Here is a 17,273-nt window from a genome sequence, read left to right as displayed (position 1 = left end):
GGCTCGAGGGGGCCATTTTTTCCTTTGAGTGAAAATGCAAAAATTATATTACTAGGAGGAGGGAATGGATTCATTGGAGAAGGAGAATGACATCTTGTAATAGGGAGAACGCATTCCCTATGGAATTCCACTCCCAAAATGAGGTAACAAGGTTTTAGGGCTAGGAATCAGCTGTGATAGAAGTTCCCTACAACTAACTTCTTTACCTCAACAAGTAGCTTACGTCCCTCTTCTTTCTCCTTTTTCCTCTCCATGGTCTGTACCTTGCAGAACTTTCTAGCCTTGCAGATCAGCACACACATTCCTCCTCTTTTATTTCCAAAGCTCCACCCTTAGCATTCCCCTAGTTATCTTGATCATGCTTTCTAACAACTTGAGTTGTTCTCTACGTGCTACTCTCAAAGATCATGATACTAATACTGTTGCGTTTCAACTTGATTGTTCCATCTTGTGATCAATTTTAAAGTTTAGACACAACAATCTTGAGAACCACTAATGGATACTTGGGAAGGGAGTGAAAAAATAGATGAGAAAGAATTGTTTAGTTACTACATCAAGGCTCTCACAGTGGCCTAGTGAATGCTCCAACCAGAGGGGCAACGTTTCTCCACCTCGGCCTATTTCACTCCCCTTTGCATAATAAGCACATCATCCACTTGACTAATCAAAATCTTCCCATCTGATCCCCTGACCATCTCTACTCCGCCTCCTGTTTCTTCTATTAATCAACACCCCATAAGGAATCAGCTAATGACAAGCCTGACAAGATGACATTATTGTTCCCAATAAGGCAAAAACTTCATGTTTAGGTCATATTGTTCCCAATAAGGCAACAACTTCTTGTTCAACAAAACATTACTGGGCTTGCCACCATTACTTTGATGTAATGATCAATGTTCAATAAGGCAGAGGCGGCTGCCTAGGCGGTACAGGGTTGGGTTGCCTAGGCAGGCGCTCAAACCCAAAAAAAAACGGTGATTTTTTAAAAAACATTTGGATCCCCACACCTCCCCCCATTTTACGATACATAAAATTGTCTGTTTTATTATTTAATAAGTAAGTTTTGTATGTAATATATTGTTAAGATGCCGGAAGCACAAATCAAACCTAAACATTTACAACTTTAGATTGTAAATGAAATAATGTCACACATGCAATTATTTAATAAGCAAGAAGCATTAAGCAAATATTAAACTAATTAATAAAATAATTATGTTTTATGAATCATATATCAAGAAAATACGTTGCACATACAATTATTTAATAAGTAATTATTAAACTAACTAATAAAATAATAATCCAAGATTCCAAATAGATAATAACATATCAAATATATATCACAAAGTAAATAGAAAAAAATAACATCATTAGACATTAAGGGAAAAAAATACAAAACGTAATGAAAAATATTGAAATAGACCAACCTTCTTGAAGTGGACTCGATTTTGGGCCAAACCGAAATGTTTGGGATCCCAAATCTCCTCTTTTACAACCCCTATAAGCCTCAAAAAGATTGGGGTTGAATATCATTTAATATCGTGACCATTCAAGGATTTCGAAAAAAAAATTCGATCTCTCAAAAAATCTTCAAATCTAGTTTTTTTCTAGTTGTTTCTCCCTCTAAAGTTCACTAAATTTGTTTTTGGGGGCAAGAATGAGCCTCCAAACCCTTATCCCCCCTTTTAAGAGGGTAAAATGACTTTTTCTGCCCCCACCCAAAAAATGTTTTCTGCCATAGCCCTGCGTGCCGCCTAGGCGAGCGCCTTTTACCACCTAATCGGCCGCCCAACCGCCTAGGCAGGTGCCTAGTTCTGATGCCTAACACGTACCGCCTTAAGAACGCCTAGGCGGTTGGGCGGCCGATTTTTTCAACATTGGTAATGATCATTTTACTTATTTTAATTATTTTTGCATATCATGCAATAAAAGTTCAATGGATTAAAGGAGTAACTGTGAACGGAAGATGAAGTTCTAGTTATTCAAGCATTCATCTTTCAGAGGATATTTCACAGCACATGATACTTGTCACATGTCAACATCTTGCTGCATTATGCTCATTGCGACCCTTAAAACACTGGGTTCTAAAATAGCATTGGTATCAATGTTAGTTGGCAATATGATCGTAACGATGCAGGTACCATTTTCTAGAATCAATAATGACAACAAACGATCATTGAAGAATAAAAAGTAAAACGGCATACTAGAAGAGTCCAAAATTTTCCCATTGCCCACGATTCTTTCTGACGCTTGAAGCATCTCAAACTTGTGAATGGCAATGACGCATCTCATACTTGTGGAAAGCAATCAATATAACCATACTGAAAATTTCTCCAAACTGCACCTCAGATGCTATCTTATGTACAATCCCACATCTCCCCACCTGCAATAGCCACAGAGATCTAACACTCCTCGTATGTTCCTCCTACAGGTTCTTTTATTCAGTCAAGCTCTGCTGGTTCGCTTGCAGCGGTTGGTCTGCGCAACTGTCTGCAGATCCTTTATTGCTGGTTATGGATCTTGACTTACAGCTTGATGCCTCAAATCAGCTTGAGGTGATCAAGTGGATCATTGCTGTTTCTTTGTGATTTTTGAGGTTTGATATGCATCTTTATATCTAGATTCAAGACTTCACTTCAAAAATGTTGATGAATTTCACAAACTTCTCCTTAAAAATACTGTCACCTTATTTTGTGCATAGGTTCTATAGATAGATGATAGATAGAGCATGAATCTATTTCCCCTGAAGCTTTCTCACAACCTCCTATGTACGCTTCAAATTTCAATTCATTAAGTCAATCATTCTGAAAGTTACTATGTCCTGAAATTTGAGGCAAGCACACCCTAGAGTACCCGTCTCCATTTTAATGGAAGGTAGAGATGGGGCAACACTGTTTTTGGCGCTGATGCCCTATGTAAGCCTTGATTCTCAATTCAATTACTCAAACTACTCTTAAATTTACAATGACCTGAAATTTGAGGCTCGTGTACCTTACTATACCTGTCTCCACCTTTGTGGACAGAAAATAGAGATGACGCAACACAGTTTTGTTAATTGTCAAATAATCAACGCAAACATGCATGCACAAGATTTTCTACGGGTAACATCCCCATGCTCACTTAAGGTTATGTGTAGTCAATTTCTATATAATAACATGTCTTCAATTAAAACATCTATTTTGAAAGGAGAAATTATTTAATGGGTAGTTTCAAAACTAAAAAATCAAGTTAGGGGTTCATTGTCTCTCTCATTCTGATGTAACTACATATTCTCCCTTGTTCTCCATCTTCCCTCAGGACACCCATTCTCAATCCTGGTTAGAAAAAGCAACTGCCTCATGTTAGATAGAAAACAAGGGAAGGAAGAGGAAAGAAGGGAGGGGGCGGGCAGGTAGTCTGAAGGGGAGGGAGAAAGCACAGTAGGTTGGACGTGAGAGAGTGAGGTGGGGCAAGGGATTAGGTTCTTGAGGGGATATGAAAGCATCCATGGGGGGAATATCCAATCCCTCCCTCCAATTTGTTTATTTTTTAATCTTGTGGGCCAAGTTACATATTTACCCCTCTTAAGAAAGAGCGTTTTAACTAAATATATGTTAATTAGGGCGTTAAAACATTCTAAATATAACCTATAAATATAACCTTGAGGAAGTGAGGATGCTACTCATAGAAAAACCCTTTACAACCTTGTATTCCTGATCAACACGCAGTGTCCATGTGCACATAGGAAAACATGCAAGTGCATCAGTCAGCTGTTCTAGCACATTATGCATGCCATTTGAGATGCCAAAACTCTGAGTTTCTTCTTGATTTTCGAGTAAAAGCTATATAAATAAACTTTGTATTCATCAATACATAAATACAAGTAGACATACTTATGAAATGCATTTCTAAATAACAAGAAGTCATCCATACATGGGTATACACAAGCATGTCTATGCAAACACACAAACAAAAGGTAGAAAACTTTCTAGAATGGTTATGTTAAATAGGCATCCATGAAAAGAGCTATATCCATCAGAAAATGAAGCATAAGACAACTTGGGTAACAATGAATATTCAATATTATAGACTAAGAGACGAGATGAATCTACTAATGCATTTGATACAATATGTGACTAAAAAAGAACAATATGGGAATTTCTTATGTGGATTTCCATGATGGCAATGCATAATGTACAATATATAGCTATCATCATAAATACAAGAGGCTCTGCATTATTAGTCACTTGAGCACAAGACACAGACTAAAGCATTGGCTTCCCATGAGTAAACCCTCTGGTTATTTGTAACAAGACCGTTTAAAGTGAGAGTAATGCATTCAGAATAAAAGGACTCCTGCTAGACAAGCCTCCACATTTCATGCCAATAATGCTTTGTAAAATTTGATCAAGCCAGAACGATTTATGAGATAGGCGAGACAACATCTTCATACGGAACCATCTATACAAGTTAGAAGCATTATATGATATTAACAGGACCATAAAAACTAGTTCTCCAAGGTATTGAAAGTAATATTTCACTGAACTGAATACTATATTATAAAGAGAGACTTACCAGGTTGCACCGTCCTTTCATATAGAACTGGCATAAAACCACTGGTTTAGCTTTTGTTACTGGCATCAATTTCAGCCTTTTGATCCCAAGCTCTTTGTTCTTTTTCGCTCGTTGCCGTTTCTTTGCCAACTGGATATAGAAAAACAAAGACATTTTTAACACTTCAATAAAAAAAACAATTGAACACTCCAGGAACAGAGAAGTTACTGATATTTGGAAGGATGGCATCCACCAAAAGATAAATAAGTAAATACAGATATGCTAAGGGAAAAACCAAATTATCTTGTAATGGGAAGATGATGGCACAAGTTATGCATGACAGACTTCTCTGCAGAAGAAATCCATGACAGACTTCTCTGCAGAAGAAATGGAAAAATGTAACAATGAAAATTTTGCTTGGTAAGAAGGATAAGCTTTCTAGGCCATTGCAGTCACACTGACAATTACAGCCCTGCTTATTATCTTCAAAATTCTGTTGGAGAAAAGTAGATAACATAGATGGAGCAATGCTATAGCTATAATGCATGCAAAACCGGGGGAAATCATAATTTTCCAGGTTCAATCTTCAGCCCCAACTCAATTATTTCTTTATTCAAAGGCATATTCTGAAAATGATGTCAAAGACCATAAATGTTGTCCTCCTGGTTCCATTTTATTATGGTTGTCTTTTTCTTGTTTCTTTCTAATATGTTAGGGGTCATCAGATTACCTCTTGATTGTTCTTCCAACTTTTGGGAACCAGAAAAATCTTGATTCCAATCAAGTTTGGAACTCTTTGACTTTTAGTCTTTTGGAACTGTTAGGAAGGAGACAAAACAGCATGCAACACAATAATTTCACAACCCTCACAGGTCCTTTTCATTCTGATCTAAAGATCCACTGATGCAAACTTCTTTCATAGCAAAAATATTTCCTAATGCTGAAGCTGATCCAGTTTAACGATTATTGACAATATCCATTATGATGATATATTATCCAAATTCCTTCAAATTCTGGTTCTTCTAACTTCTAAATGATGATCAACAAATTTATTATCCTATAAAAGTCCACTATTGAAATACTTAATCGACATGCCACATGATAAGTTTATTTCACATTTCTATATTAGGATATCTTTCAAGGACTTCTAAAATACTAGGTTCTTAGCACTAGCTCTGATATCATATTAGTTTTTTGTGACTTCCAGGGTAAAAATCAGTGTGCCAAATTCTGATTAACCATGCTTCAAAATTCGAATACAACCAAACTGGGAATCAGGCATGCATTTGATTGGTTACTGTGTTGACAATTGCAACACCACTTCCAAGTCCAACTTTTGAATCCGATGCTGACCTTCCAAAAGAAATGGTCAAACTATAACACAATGTAAAGACACAAGACATTTGGCCTCTCAACATATGCAATCCACAATGAAAAACAAAGCTTACGTTAAACATCCAAGTAGATATGCCATCTGACACAAAGGTTGATAGTTTCTATAAGTTTTTCCCCTTTTTCGTGTTAGACATGCAAGGCCCAGGTTGTTGGCAGTCAACACAAATGTCCAAATTATGGACATGCAAGTACATATTCCAGACATATGTTGATGATTTTGACCTGCAAGTGAGAATTTTGGACATGCATGGAGCATGCATTGCACATCTGTATCAGCTTATAACATTATTCGTATTTACTCAATATATAACGGGTTAGAGTAATACACGTATAATTGCAGACAAACCTTATAATTCTATATGCAAATATGTAAGCATCCAAATGAGACACCATCATGGACACATATTTGTCCATGTCTTTCTTAAATAAACCAGAAGCAACAATTCTGATAGGTGTAGCTGGACTCAAGCAATATAACAAATAAGGAACAAAAGACAGGGTGGACCACAATTCGAAATGTATGGATAGTGAGTCTTAAGGGTTTGGAAGAGGCGAATAAGCCTCATGAACCAAATTGATGACAGAGCACAAATTTCATAGAAAAATACAATAGCAAGCCTTTAATTAAATTGAGCTCATAATGTCAAATGCATAATAGAAAGCACAAAGAAAGTTCCTGAAAGCACACACCTCAAAGGAGGATTCCATGGGTTGACACACTTGAAAACATCTTTACTATGAAATAAGGGAGATTTCTCTCCCTTATTGAGCCTATTATGTGCACCTTTAGGCAACTTATCAAGTAGCCAATGAAGTGGTTGAGAGTCACAACAAGAAAGGGGCTTGGTCTGAACTAATTACAGATTCAGGATCCTTAAGTCTCACGATCCTCATCTTTGTTCCTTTATTCAAACCCCATTTCTGTCTCAATCATTCTCATCATTTCTTTCATCTTCGTATTCTTCCAATTCAATAAATTGTTACTTGTACAAATTTAAAGTACATATTGTATTGTAGTTAAGCATAACCACCAGTTGATATTTGTCTTTTTTTAAGCATACCATGGTGCTCAATATAAATAAGAGATATTTATGCTAATATCCCCCAAAAACCCGTTATTATAAAAATCCCCCCAAAATGTTTGATTTTATGCTCATATTTTGGCTTTTTTCCCCCAAATTGCCCCTACTTCGAACCTTCACCTTAAAGGTCTGAAGTTTAATCAAATGGTCCAACTTCAGACCTTCAGACCTCAAGATCTGAGATGTTTTTCGCATATACATATTTCAGACCATGAAGGTCCAAAGTTGTTCAAAACCTCATAATCCGGACCTTGAATGTCAGAAGTTCATGAGAAATCCTCTCGGATCTTGAGAACCAAAGGAGGACTAATTTTGGACCTTGAATGTCCGAAGTTGAGGATTGGAATAACTTTGGACCTTCAAGGTCCATGTTAATTAGAAAAGCCTCTCATATCTCGAAATCCAAAACTTTTGGGTAATTCTCATGAGTGAGCCCAAATATAAGATGATGTTTTATCTCTTAGGGTGACTTGGTTTCCCTTCCAACAAGTCGATTCATATTCAATAGAGTCCCCTTTTCAATGAACCTCATACAATTATACCCCTTGAGCCCAAGAATAACATGTAACTCTCCATCCAAGAACACGCAAATTTTTTTTGGATTTGAATGGTTGAATTAACACATTTTCTTGACAGACCATCCATATATTTCAAGATCCTAGAGGATTTTCACGTTAACATAACTTGGACCTTGAAGGTCCAAAACCATGCCAATCCTCAACTTCGGACCTCCAAAGTCTGAAGTGTAACCTAACAAGTCCTACTTCGGATCTCAAGATCCAAAAGGCTTTCTCATAGACTTCGGACCTTCAAGATCCAAAATATGAGCTTTGGAACAACTTCAATGTCCAAAATATGTATATGAGAAAAGCTTCTTGGATCTTGAGGTCCAATGTTGGACTGTAAGGTTATACTTCAAACGTTCAAGGTGTATAGTAGGGGCAATTTAGGAAAATAAATTAATGGGGCATGAGAATAAAATCAAGCTTTTGGGAGGGATTTTTATAATCAAGGTTTTTGGAGCGATAATAAAGTAAAATTTCTATCTATAAGGATACACAACACATGGTCAATTATCAAAAAAGAAAAAGAAAATTAAACACATAATACTTATTACAAACATACTTAAATATAAACCTACAAACATACACGTGTGTCGAGACATAGACAATTGTGTGCTTAATATGAGTGCATCTTCAATTTGAAGAATAATATAGAATGACTAACTAGATGGATCATACAGAATGACTAACTGCTAAATACAACTACTCACCAAGTAAACCATACTTCTAAATCTCAAAAAAGATAAAAAAAAAAGACACCTTTTTCTTTGCTTTTCTTTCTTCGGTTAAAGGGCCATGCTTTCCCCTCTTTCTACTTTCTTTAGCATCCTGCAGTAGAATAAGGATAATGATGGCAAGTTAACTCAAGCAGATATTTAGCTGATTACAAGAAAATAAATAAATAAACTGCTATGTAATGCTTCAGCAACCCTTGCAAGTCAAATTGGTTTGAATTCTTTCAGTCACTTAGAGAAATAAGAATAATATGGAACAATCACAATCAGTGGAGAATGTTCCATGCTTAATAATTTTACAATCTATATTTTAACCCATGTGATTTATAACCGGTAGAATCAGCTGACAATAGTCAGATGATCAAGCAGTGATCATGTGAGAGTTTAGAGAGTAGGAAGACTCGAGTCACCAATACAAAGATAAATGGTATAGCGAAGAGTCTCATTAGATATTTAACAAGTATGAAACACTGTTCATTTCCCCTGAGAATGCAGTGTGGTAAATTGCAAAGTATTACATAGCAGTTTTCTAGAGGATTCCATATTTATTACTGCTTCCAACATTTTTTTGGGGTTATAATAAAAGTGGAAAGCAATGCACTAACATTTAAATTTGCAAAGTACACCTAGTGAAAAAACTCCTGTATACAGTTTGCAAGAGTTTATGTTTACATTGTCATTGTGACTATTAGTTACACTATCATATTCTCTAGTAGAAACTTCAGTCATGACTTTCAGGATCTGACTATTTCCACAATGTTATTAACTTATCAAAGTTAAGGGTTCAAACAAATAACATGTACCATGAAATGTTGAAGTTGATGTCTTCCATGAACGTAATAACAAAAAAGGATTCCATGTTACATCAGTTAAGATAACAAGCAAATAGATCCCATGACAAGTACATTAGTAATTCATGGATTTTCTCTGTTCTGCGAGTTGGGTTTTCCCATCTCCAAGTTAACACCTTCACATGGTTATAAACAAATGCTATACAGATCGAATATAATGCAGTATTTCATGATCTCATCAACATATAAAAATTGATTGCCATTTTGTTCAAGAGAAAATTTAGCCTTGACAAATTCATGCCTTTGTCACTTCCCAGTTCCAACTGGCTCACATCTTTCCGAAGGACATGATCTGATCATGCCACAATTTTTTAGCAAACAAGCTGATGTTTTTAGACTTCACATCACCACTTTGAGGAATGTTACAAGGGGTACAATTGTGATCTTACATAATGTGAATTCTTTTATTGGTAGATGCTACTCATTGTAAATTTATTTTCTATATTCTCACAAGTCATTCCCATATTGCCCAAGGGCATTTTCTTCAAATAGTAATGTATATAACGTTCGCAAGTGAGCCTAATACAATGGATTTTAATCAATGTATCTTTATCTCATCTTGATAGGGTTCCCTAAATCTTGCCTCTTTCCTCATGGTTCTTTCATCTCTTCTTTGTCATTCTAACAATCTCAAATTAGTTTGAATTCTCCAATTCTCTGTAATTCAAAAACAAAAGAAATAAAGGGCAGCATAAGAGCAGCTAAAAACCGAGTCATTTAGCAAGTCATATATGATGTGGTGTTGCAAATGAATTAAGAGCACTCATTCTAAAAACACAAAGTGTGGCTCCAACGCATATTTTGAAACATGCTGCATATGAGAACTTCAGGGGGAAACCCCAAAGGAAATAACAAACTCCAACCCCTGAATGGTTAGTATGTGTGTATAGCCATAGGGGCCTCACACATGCCATTTTTTTCTCCTTGATTAATATTGTTTGAAAAATATTGTATTAATCATTATTTATCATTAAAGCTTTTCTAGCGAGAAAGTCTCTTTTCCAATAGATAGTAAATAACTCTCCTATCTCCCAAATATTGTGGGTCACTTCTCAGATATTCCAGGAAAGAAAGCCAGAGGTTGGAGAACGGCCTCCTCCTATGCCTCTATAAATTAGGGTTCCATGGCCATAGGAAAACATAGAGAAACAAAAGCTATTCTCAATCGTTTTGGAAAACCCTTGGGCTGTCTGCAATATACAGTCGAACAACACTGCCCATCAACACCTAGGATTTTAGGTGAGTCCATCATCTCCTCTTTTTCTCAACACTGGTATCAGAGTAAAGGTTGTTATCAAGTGTGCTGCTGTAATTTTCCGTTCTCAAATTTATGCTCTCTACATTCGCCTGAGCTGTGAGTTGCAGTCACCTGAGCCGTGAGTCATATTCTTTATTTATTCATTTTTATCTCCATAGTAGGATAATGGTACCATCGTTGAATTTCCTCTCCTTGTCATATATAGCATCCTCGCGAATTTCACTGCAATTTTGGGAGTACTCTCTATAGATCACAGCCTACACAGCAGACAGTCGCACAAATAGGGTTCTCGACCCTCTTTATTATTATAATTATTATTATTTTTGAAGCAAGTTTGGTTCTTTTAAATACATATTATGCTTTGCATCTGGCTGTAAATTTCGTTAAAAACCATAATCTCTGGTATCTCCTCCAAAGCATGCCAAGCATTTTGCTCGTGCATCGCATGATTTTGCATGCTTAATTTTTGGGGTTCAACTATGCCATTTAGAACCTAATACTAATAGAGAACATGAGTGCAGAGTGACATGGTTGTAGCTTGTTTTGTAATATGTGCTCTGCTGGTTTGCACTGATATCGTACTTGGTTTGTTTTTTATGAGGAATTTGTTCATACATCATAGATACTTGTATTTGAAGAAAGAAAGTTCACAGAATTTATCCAAGAAAGAGTTTTATTATTTAATTTACGAAAGAGTCAGTTTCTTATAATAACTTATGTTGTGCTTCCGCTATTGATATTAGATTATTCACAATTATTCCCTTTGTAATTATCATTGAAAGGAAGTTGGGGGCTCTCAAAGCTATACAAGTAGACTTTTCCTTGGTCAAATGTTCATGTGCCTTCAATTCCCTGTTAATCTTCTCTCTGTTAGCACCCCATTGCACTTTTTTATTTTATTTTTATTTTTAGTTTCTTTTTTGCAATGCTTGGTTTATAATGTAGGGATATTTCTTTTACGGATATTCTGTTTGCATCGTAATCTTCTTTGCTTGCATAATTTCCTTATGCTTTGATCTATTTAAGTGGGCAAAATTCATGATCTTGATTTTGTGAACTAATTTTCTTGATTGTGTTCAATATTTTGTTGGGAATAGCAAATAGTTGTTGTTGTAAACAATAACAGTAGACCCTCTAGTATGGAATATTAGTCTTATGTTCACTCGCTTCCTCTCTCTCTAGGATATTAAAGAACAAGAGCTGGTGTAAACTAGTTTGTTGCCTCATTTTTCTCTAAGTACTTGCTTCACACCAGGGTAGATTATGTTCTAGATTCAAACCCACCAGTTTTAGAGCCTAATGCCAATGGTCAAGCTAGAAGACAATTAGAAAAATGGTTAGAAGATGATAAAGTAGTTAGAGCCATAATGTCGAGTTTTATAAAGGATGACTTAATTAGGGTCTTTGAGGACCACACCACAACTCAAAGTATGATGGATGCCCTATCTGAAAACTACGGGGCTACTTCTAAGACTCACGTCCAACTATTACAAAAGTGTAATTCTTGCAGATTGAAGGAAATAGACTCAGTGCCCGAGCATGTCAACAAAATAACAGTGCTTGCTAAGGACCTTGCTGTAGCCAGGAATCTAGTCCCTGACCGCATGCAAGTGTCCATTGTCCTCGATAGCCTCCCTCCAATTTGGGAGCCTGTTGTGATTGCCTTAAACCATTTTGCACATGACACTACCATGCTAGATCTTCCCATGCACCTAAGCTTGAAGCTGAGAAAAGAATGAGGAAGAAGTCAAATGAAATCCACTTTGCTCAAAGTTCCTCTTCTCAAAACCCTAAGAAACCTAACAATAATGAGAACAATAATAATAATAAGTATAAGGGAAAGGGAAGAAATTTTAAAAATCAAAAGAAGAAGGCTGATGGACATGTTTTTATTGCATGAAGACTTGGCACATCAAGTTTAATTTTCCTAAATATAATTATTCTAATAAACCAGTAGATTTATATGAAAGATGACACCTATTGCGATGCACTTGGTGTCAATACTTATAAGTTGTGCCTAACTGGAGGAACGAATCTCCTACTTACTGATACTTTGTATGTGCTAAAAATGAGGCACTATTTAATTTTTGTTCCAATGTTAGACAACAAAGGGTATTAAATATGGTTCAAGTCTGGTCGGGTCACCATTGGTATACATTCTCGAGCATTGGTGTATGAAACTAAAGTTAACTTGTACTGATTGGATATTAATACAAATTCATCTCATTTTGGTTATATTAATGTTTCCTTTGATGCTCATGTGTGCATGGATGATTCATCTATATGGCATTTAAGATTAGGATATATAAAGAATTATAAAATGAACAAAATGGTTAAAAGATGCCTACCCCCCAACTTAAGAGAAATTGTATTCAAAACATGCGAGCCCATGTATTTCTGGTAAATTAACTACGAAAACCTTTTCCTAAAGGAAAAAGATCTAGTGAACTACTTAATATTGTTCAGTCTGATATATGAGGCTCATTAAACGTAAAAACACATAGAGGTATGGAATATCTCATAACATTCCTATATACTTATTCTCGTCATGGATATGTATGCCTAATTAGTAGAAAATTATATTCTTTAGAAACATTTAAAGAGTATAAAGCCGAGGTAAAAAACCAACTACGAAGACATTAAAATTCTTAGAACAAACAGGGGGGTGAATATTGTTCCGATTTATTTACCGCGTTTTCTAAGGAGCATGGCATAAATCACCAAACCACCATCTCATATACACCACAATAAAATGGTGTAGCTGAAAGAAAAAAAGGACTCTAATGGACATGGTTAGTATATAATGAGCCATTCAGATTTATCACCTCATTTTTGGGGTGAGGCTCTAAACACTGCAATGTATAATATTAATCATGTTCCAACTAAATAGACTTAACCCCTGATGAATTAGGGACTGATCGGAAACTAGCCTTTAGTATTTTAAAAAGTTGGTATTCTTGGACACATGGGCTCGTGCCACCACAAAATAGAGATAAAATTTTTTGATGAACCACAAAATAGAGATAAGTTACAAAGTAAAATTATCAAATGCCCCTTTACAGGTTATTCAGAAAATTCTAAGGGCTACAGACTTTATAACTATGATACTAGATCCTTAGAAGAGAGCCGTGATGATCAGTTTTTAGAAAATATTGATAATGAATGCACTTTAAATAAGCCTATTGACTTACACGAAATTGATAAAGATAAGGGTTTCGAAGACCCTGTTACTCAATCTCCCTCTACAAGTGGTGAGAATGATTCACTTGAACCTAGTATACCAAATAGCCCTACAAGAACTAGAGCCCCACCTACTACTTTCAGAAGAATTTTATGTATTTATGAATAAAGACAATTTTTCTCCAATGAGTTAGAATAGAATAGATGAATCTCAAAGCTATAGTGGAGCTACCATCTCACATGACTCAGCTGAGTGGATTGAAGCCATGGAAGATGAAATTGATTCTATTAAAAGAAATCAAGTTTAGGAGTTGGTTGACCTCCTTAAAGATAGAAAAGCCATTGGTTGCAAATGGGTCCTAAACGAAGAGCTTAATGCAAAAGGATCTATAGAAAAATACATAGCTAGATTGGTAGCTAAGGGGTTTACCTAGAAGAAGGGCATAGATTATGTAAAGACTTATTCTCCAGTAGCCAAGTTTACATCTATTACGATCATCCTAATATTAGTTGCATATTATAATTTAGAATTTTTGTAAATAGATGTTAAAACAACCTTCTTGAATGGAGCATTAAAAGAAGACATATACATAAAACAACTAGAAGGATATGTAATTAAGGTCAAGGAGACCACATATATAAACTTAAGAAATCTTTACATAGTCTAAAACCAATGTTTTAAAAAACGGTCGGCCTGGCGCCTAGGTGGCCTGAAACAAAAAACTGCTCGCCTAGACCCAGGCGGCCCTACACGGGCAGATATACCTGGGCAAGGGCTCAGGCGAGCTAGACGGGCGTCCAGGGATGCAAGGAGTTTCTCATTTTTTTTAAACTACGGGGCACTCTAGGTTTTGGGCGCCTACCTAGCGTTTTTTGAAACCTTGAGGCTCATCTTTTCTCTCATAAAAAAGGATTCCTAATTAAATCCGAGCTCTATAATCACCAGCCTCACGGCACACCCCTCTCTAATCTCGGGTTTTTGGTTCTCATCCACGCTTCATCGATTTTACTAACATTAGTATCAGAGAGATCCAAGTTCTATCTTACTCATATTCTGGAAATTGTTTTTTATGCCGGAGCTCCTCTTATTTTCCATCTCTCTCACGCATTACCTATTTGCGATTCATTCCCTTGTGATATTTTTTTATCTTCGCGATTAATGCACGATTTGTTTTTCCCTCCCATGTGAAACTTCTATATGCAATATGTAAACTCATCATTTGAACCCCTGTACTTCAAAGCATCAACTACATAACAAGAAAAATATTCAATATTGTTTTCCTTTGACTTTTCAAAGGGAGAAGCAGATAACAAGGTGCTTTGCATCATATAGAACCTCGTCACTTCTTTTTTTTTCCTTTTTGTTCTTTCCGCAACAGTCTTCTCTCTCTGTCTAGATTTTTTCAGAGAGAACCAAATAATATATATAGCGAGAGAGAGAGAAAGAGTAATGATCCTATAGGACCCTCCCCCACCCATTTATATTATCTTTGATAATTGTAGTCCATGCTTATTGATTGGGAGCATGCCTATTTCATCAAATTTTTTAAGGCATCACTTGATAACTGATATTGGTTATGAAATTAATTGTAGCTTTCTTTGTACAAGCATTGACCACATATTAAATAATTTTGGTATTTTATTTAGCTTCTTTTAACAATCTTATTTATTTAGAACTTAGAAAGAAGTTCAATTGTTAAAACATAACTTAGAAAATGGCCAGCAGAATAATAGTAACAGCTGAACTTTCAAGAATTGAAAAATCAAATGGAACCAATTTTGGCATGTGGAAGAGGAAGATGGAATATTCCTCATCCAATATAAAATTACATATGCACCAAAGGAAAATCCACCAATAGTTGGTGATAAACCAACTGAAAAAGAAAAGAAAGTTAGAAAAACTCTTACAAGATGACCTCATAGCTAAAACATCAATGTTAACTTTATGCAAGATGACATTATTAAAGTTTTCAAACATCATGAAACATCTAAGAAAATGCTGGATGCAATAAAAATAAACTATGACTCAACCTCTGACACTCACCTCCAATTGCTATTAGAGCAATATAACTCATTCAAAATAACGAGGGTGATAATGTAGTGGAGCATGTAAACAAAATGCATATTACGGCTAAAGACTTAGCCATTGCTAGGAATGAAGTTCCTGAGCGCATGCAAGTTTCCACAATCTTAAATAGCCTTCCACTTTTATGGAGGACGGTAACAATAGCGTTTAAGTTGAATGTCAGATCTCTATCATTAGGGGACCTACCTATGCAACTAGCATTAGAGCAAGAACACGTGAAAGAAGATAAAAAGAGTGAGCTTATACTTGCTCAAGGACCTCGCACATCTAGCCAACCTAAGCTTAACAACCAAAAATGTCAATGAAGATTTAATAAGAGGAACAATAGGTTGAAAAACAGAGGAACCACTAGGCCCCACAACTAAGAAATTAAACAAGGACCATCAAAATGCTTCTTATGCAGTCAGTCAGATCACTTCAAAAACCGATGCCCACAAAATAAAAACCCGCAAAATCCAAAGCATAACGGAAATGGAAGCAAGAGGCGTGAAATTGTTTGTGTGGTCTCTGAGTGCCTACTTACAGACCACAACATCAAAGGATGGTAGGTAGACTCAGGCGTTAATCGGTATATTGGTAACTCAAAAGGCCCTTTTGAGGACTTCAAAGAAATAAAAGCTAGGGAAAAACACATTTATATGGGGCACAACACCTATTCTGATGTATTAGGTGTAGGAACTTGTAGGTTGTATGTAGGGCCAATCAACATTGTATAAACTGATGTATATTTTGCCCCTTGTATGAGGCGAAATATTGTATGTCTCCTTGCTCATTAGAAAGGGCTTTGAAGTCCGCTTCTGATCATTGAACGTATCAATCGAAAAGCGTGAACAAATTTATGCCTAAGGACACTTGGTAGATGACCATAACTTGTTCCTTCTTCAAGTAAATGAAAAAGATGATAATAAAAATTTTACTTATTCTGGTTTTGATTATGCAATAGTTGTTGATGCATACACTTGGCATCTTAGGCTTAGCCAAATAGGAAAAGACAACATAAATCAGTTAATAAGGAAAGGTCTTATTCCAAACCCAAATGATGTAGAATTTCTCAGCACTACTTGTCAGGAAAAATGACAGGAAATTATTCAATAAAGGAGAAAAAGCAAATGAGTTATTGAATGTGGTCCACTCATATATTTATAGCCCTCTCAGTATTAAAACTCATAGAGGGATGTCACACTTCATCACTTTTATTGATGATTTTTCTAGGTTTGGATATGTTTATCTAATCCACCATAAATCAGAAGCCTTAGAAATCTTTAAAATATATGAAAAGGAAGTAGAAAACTAATTAGGTAGAAACACAAAAGTTCTTAGAACTGATAGGGGAGGGGAATATACATCTAAAGCTTTCAATACTTATTGCCAAGAAACCCTAATCTAACCAACTTAAAGAAGTGGGGGTCAACTGCACATGTTCTAATTCCTTATTAGCACAGAAATAAGTTAAAAAACAAAACTCTAGTTTGTAATTTATAGGATACCCTGAAGATTCAAAGGGTTATCAATTTTATCATAAAGATACGGGACTCGATGAAATCACAGATGCCGAGTTCCTACAAGATTTTAATGAAGAAAATCTATCTGCGAT

General features: G+C 35.8%; 1 protein-coding gene across 3 annotated transcripts in view; it reads right to left on the bottom strand.

Moving 5' to 3' along the window:
• The window catches only part of EMB1789 (CCCH-type zinc finger family protein), a 38,251-nt gene that overhangs the window by 13,653 nt on the left and 7,325 nt on the right, over positions 1-17,273 (bottom strand). For 2 of the 3 annotated variants that reach the window (XM_020673543.2, XM_020673549.2), the window contains 2 exons: positions 8,330-8,398; positions 4,552-4,680 (listed from right to left, as the gene is read on the bottom strand). In XM_020673543.2, the coding sequence (XP_020529202.2) occupies positions 4,552-4,680; positions 8,330-8,398 (198 nt within the window). Of the gene's footprint in view, positions 1-4,551; positions 4,681-8,329; positions 8,399-11,769; positions 12,138-17,273 lie in introns of those variants that run through there. The other variant, XM_088850185.1, reaches the window with a different exon arrangement.

The sequence above is a fragment of the Amborella trichopoda genome, chromosome 10 (genome assembly GCF_054954075.1).
Source record: "Amborella trichopoda isolate Santa Cruz 75 chromosome 10, AtrichopodaSantaCruz75HAP2 v2.0, whole genome shotgun sequence".
Lineage (NCBI taxonomy): Eukaryota > Viridiplantae > Streptophyta > Magnoliopsida > Amborellales > Amborellaceae > Amborella > Amborella trichopoda.
This window is presented reverse-complemented; position numbering and strand designations above follow the sequence as displayed.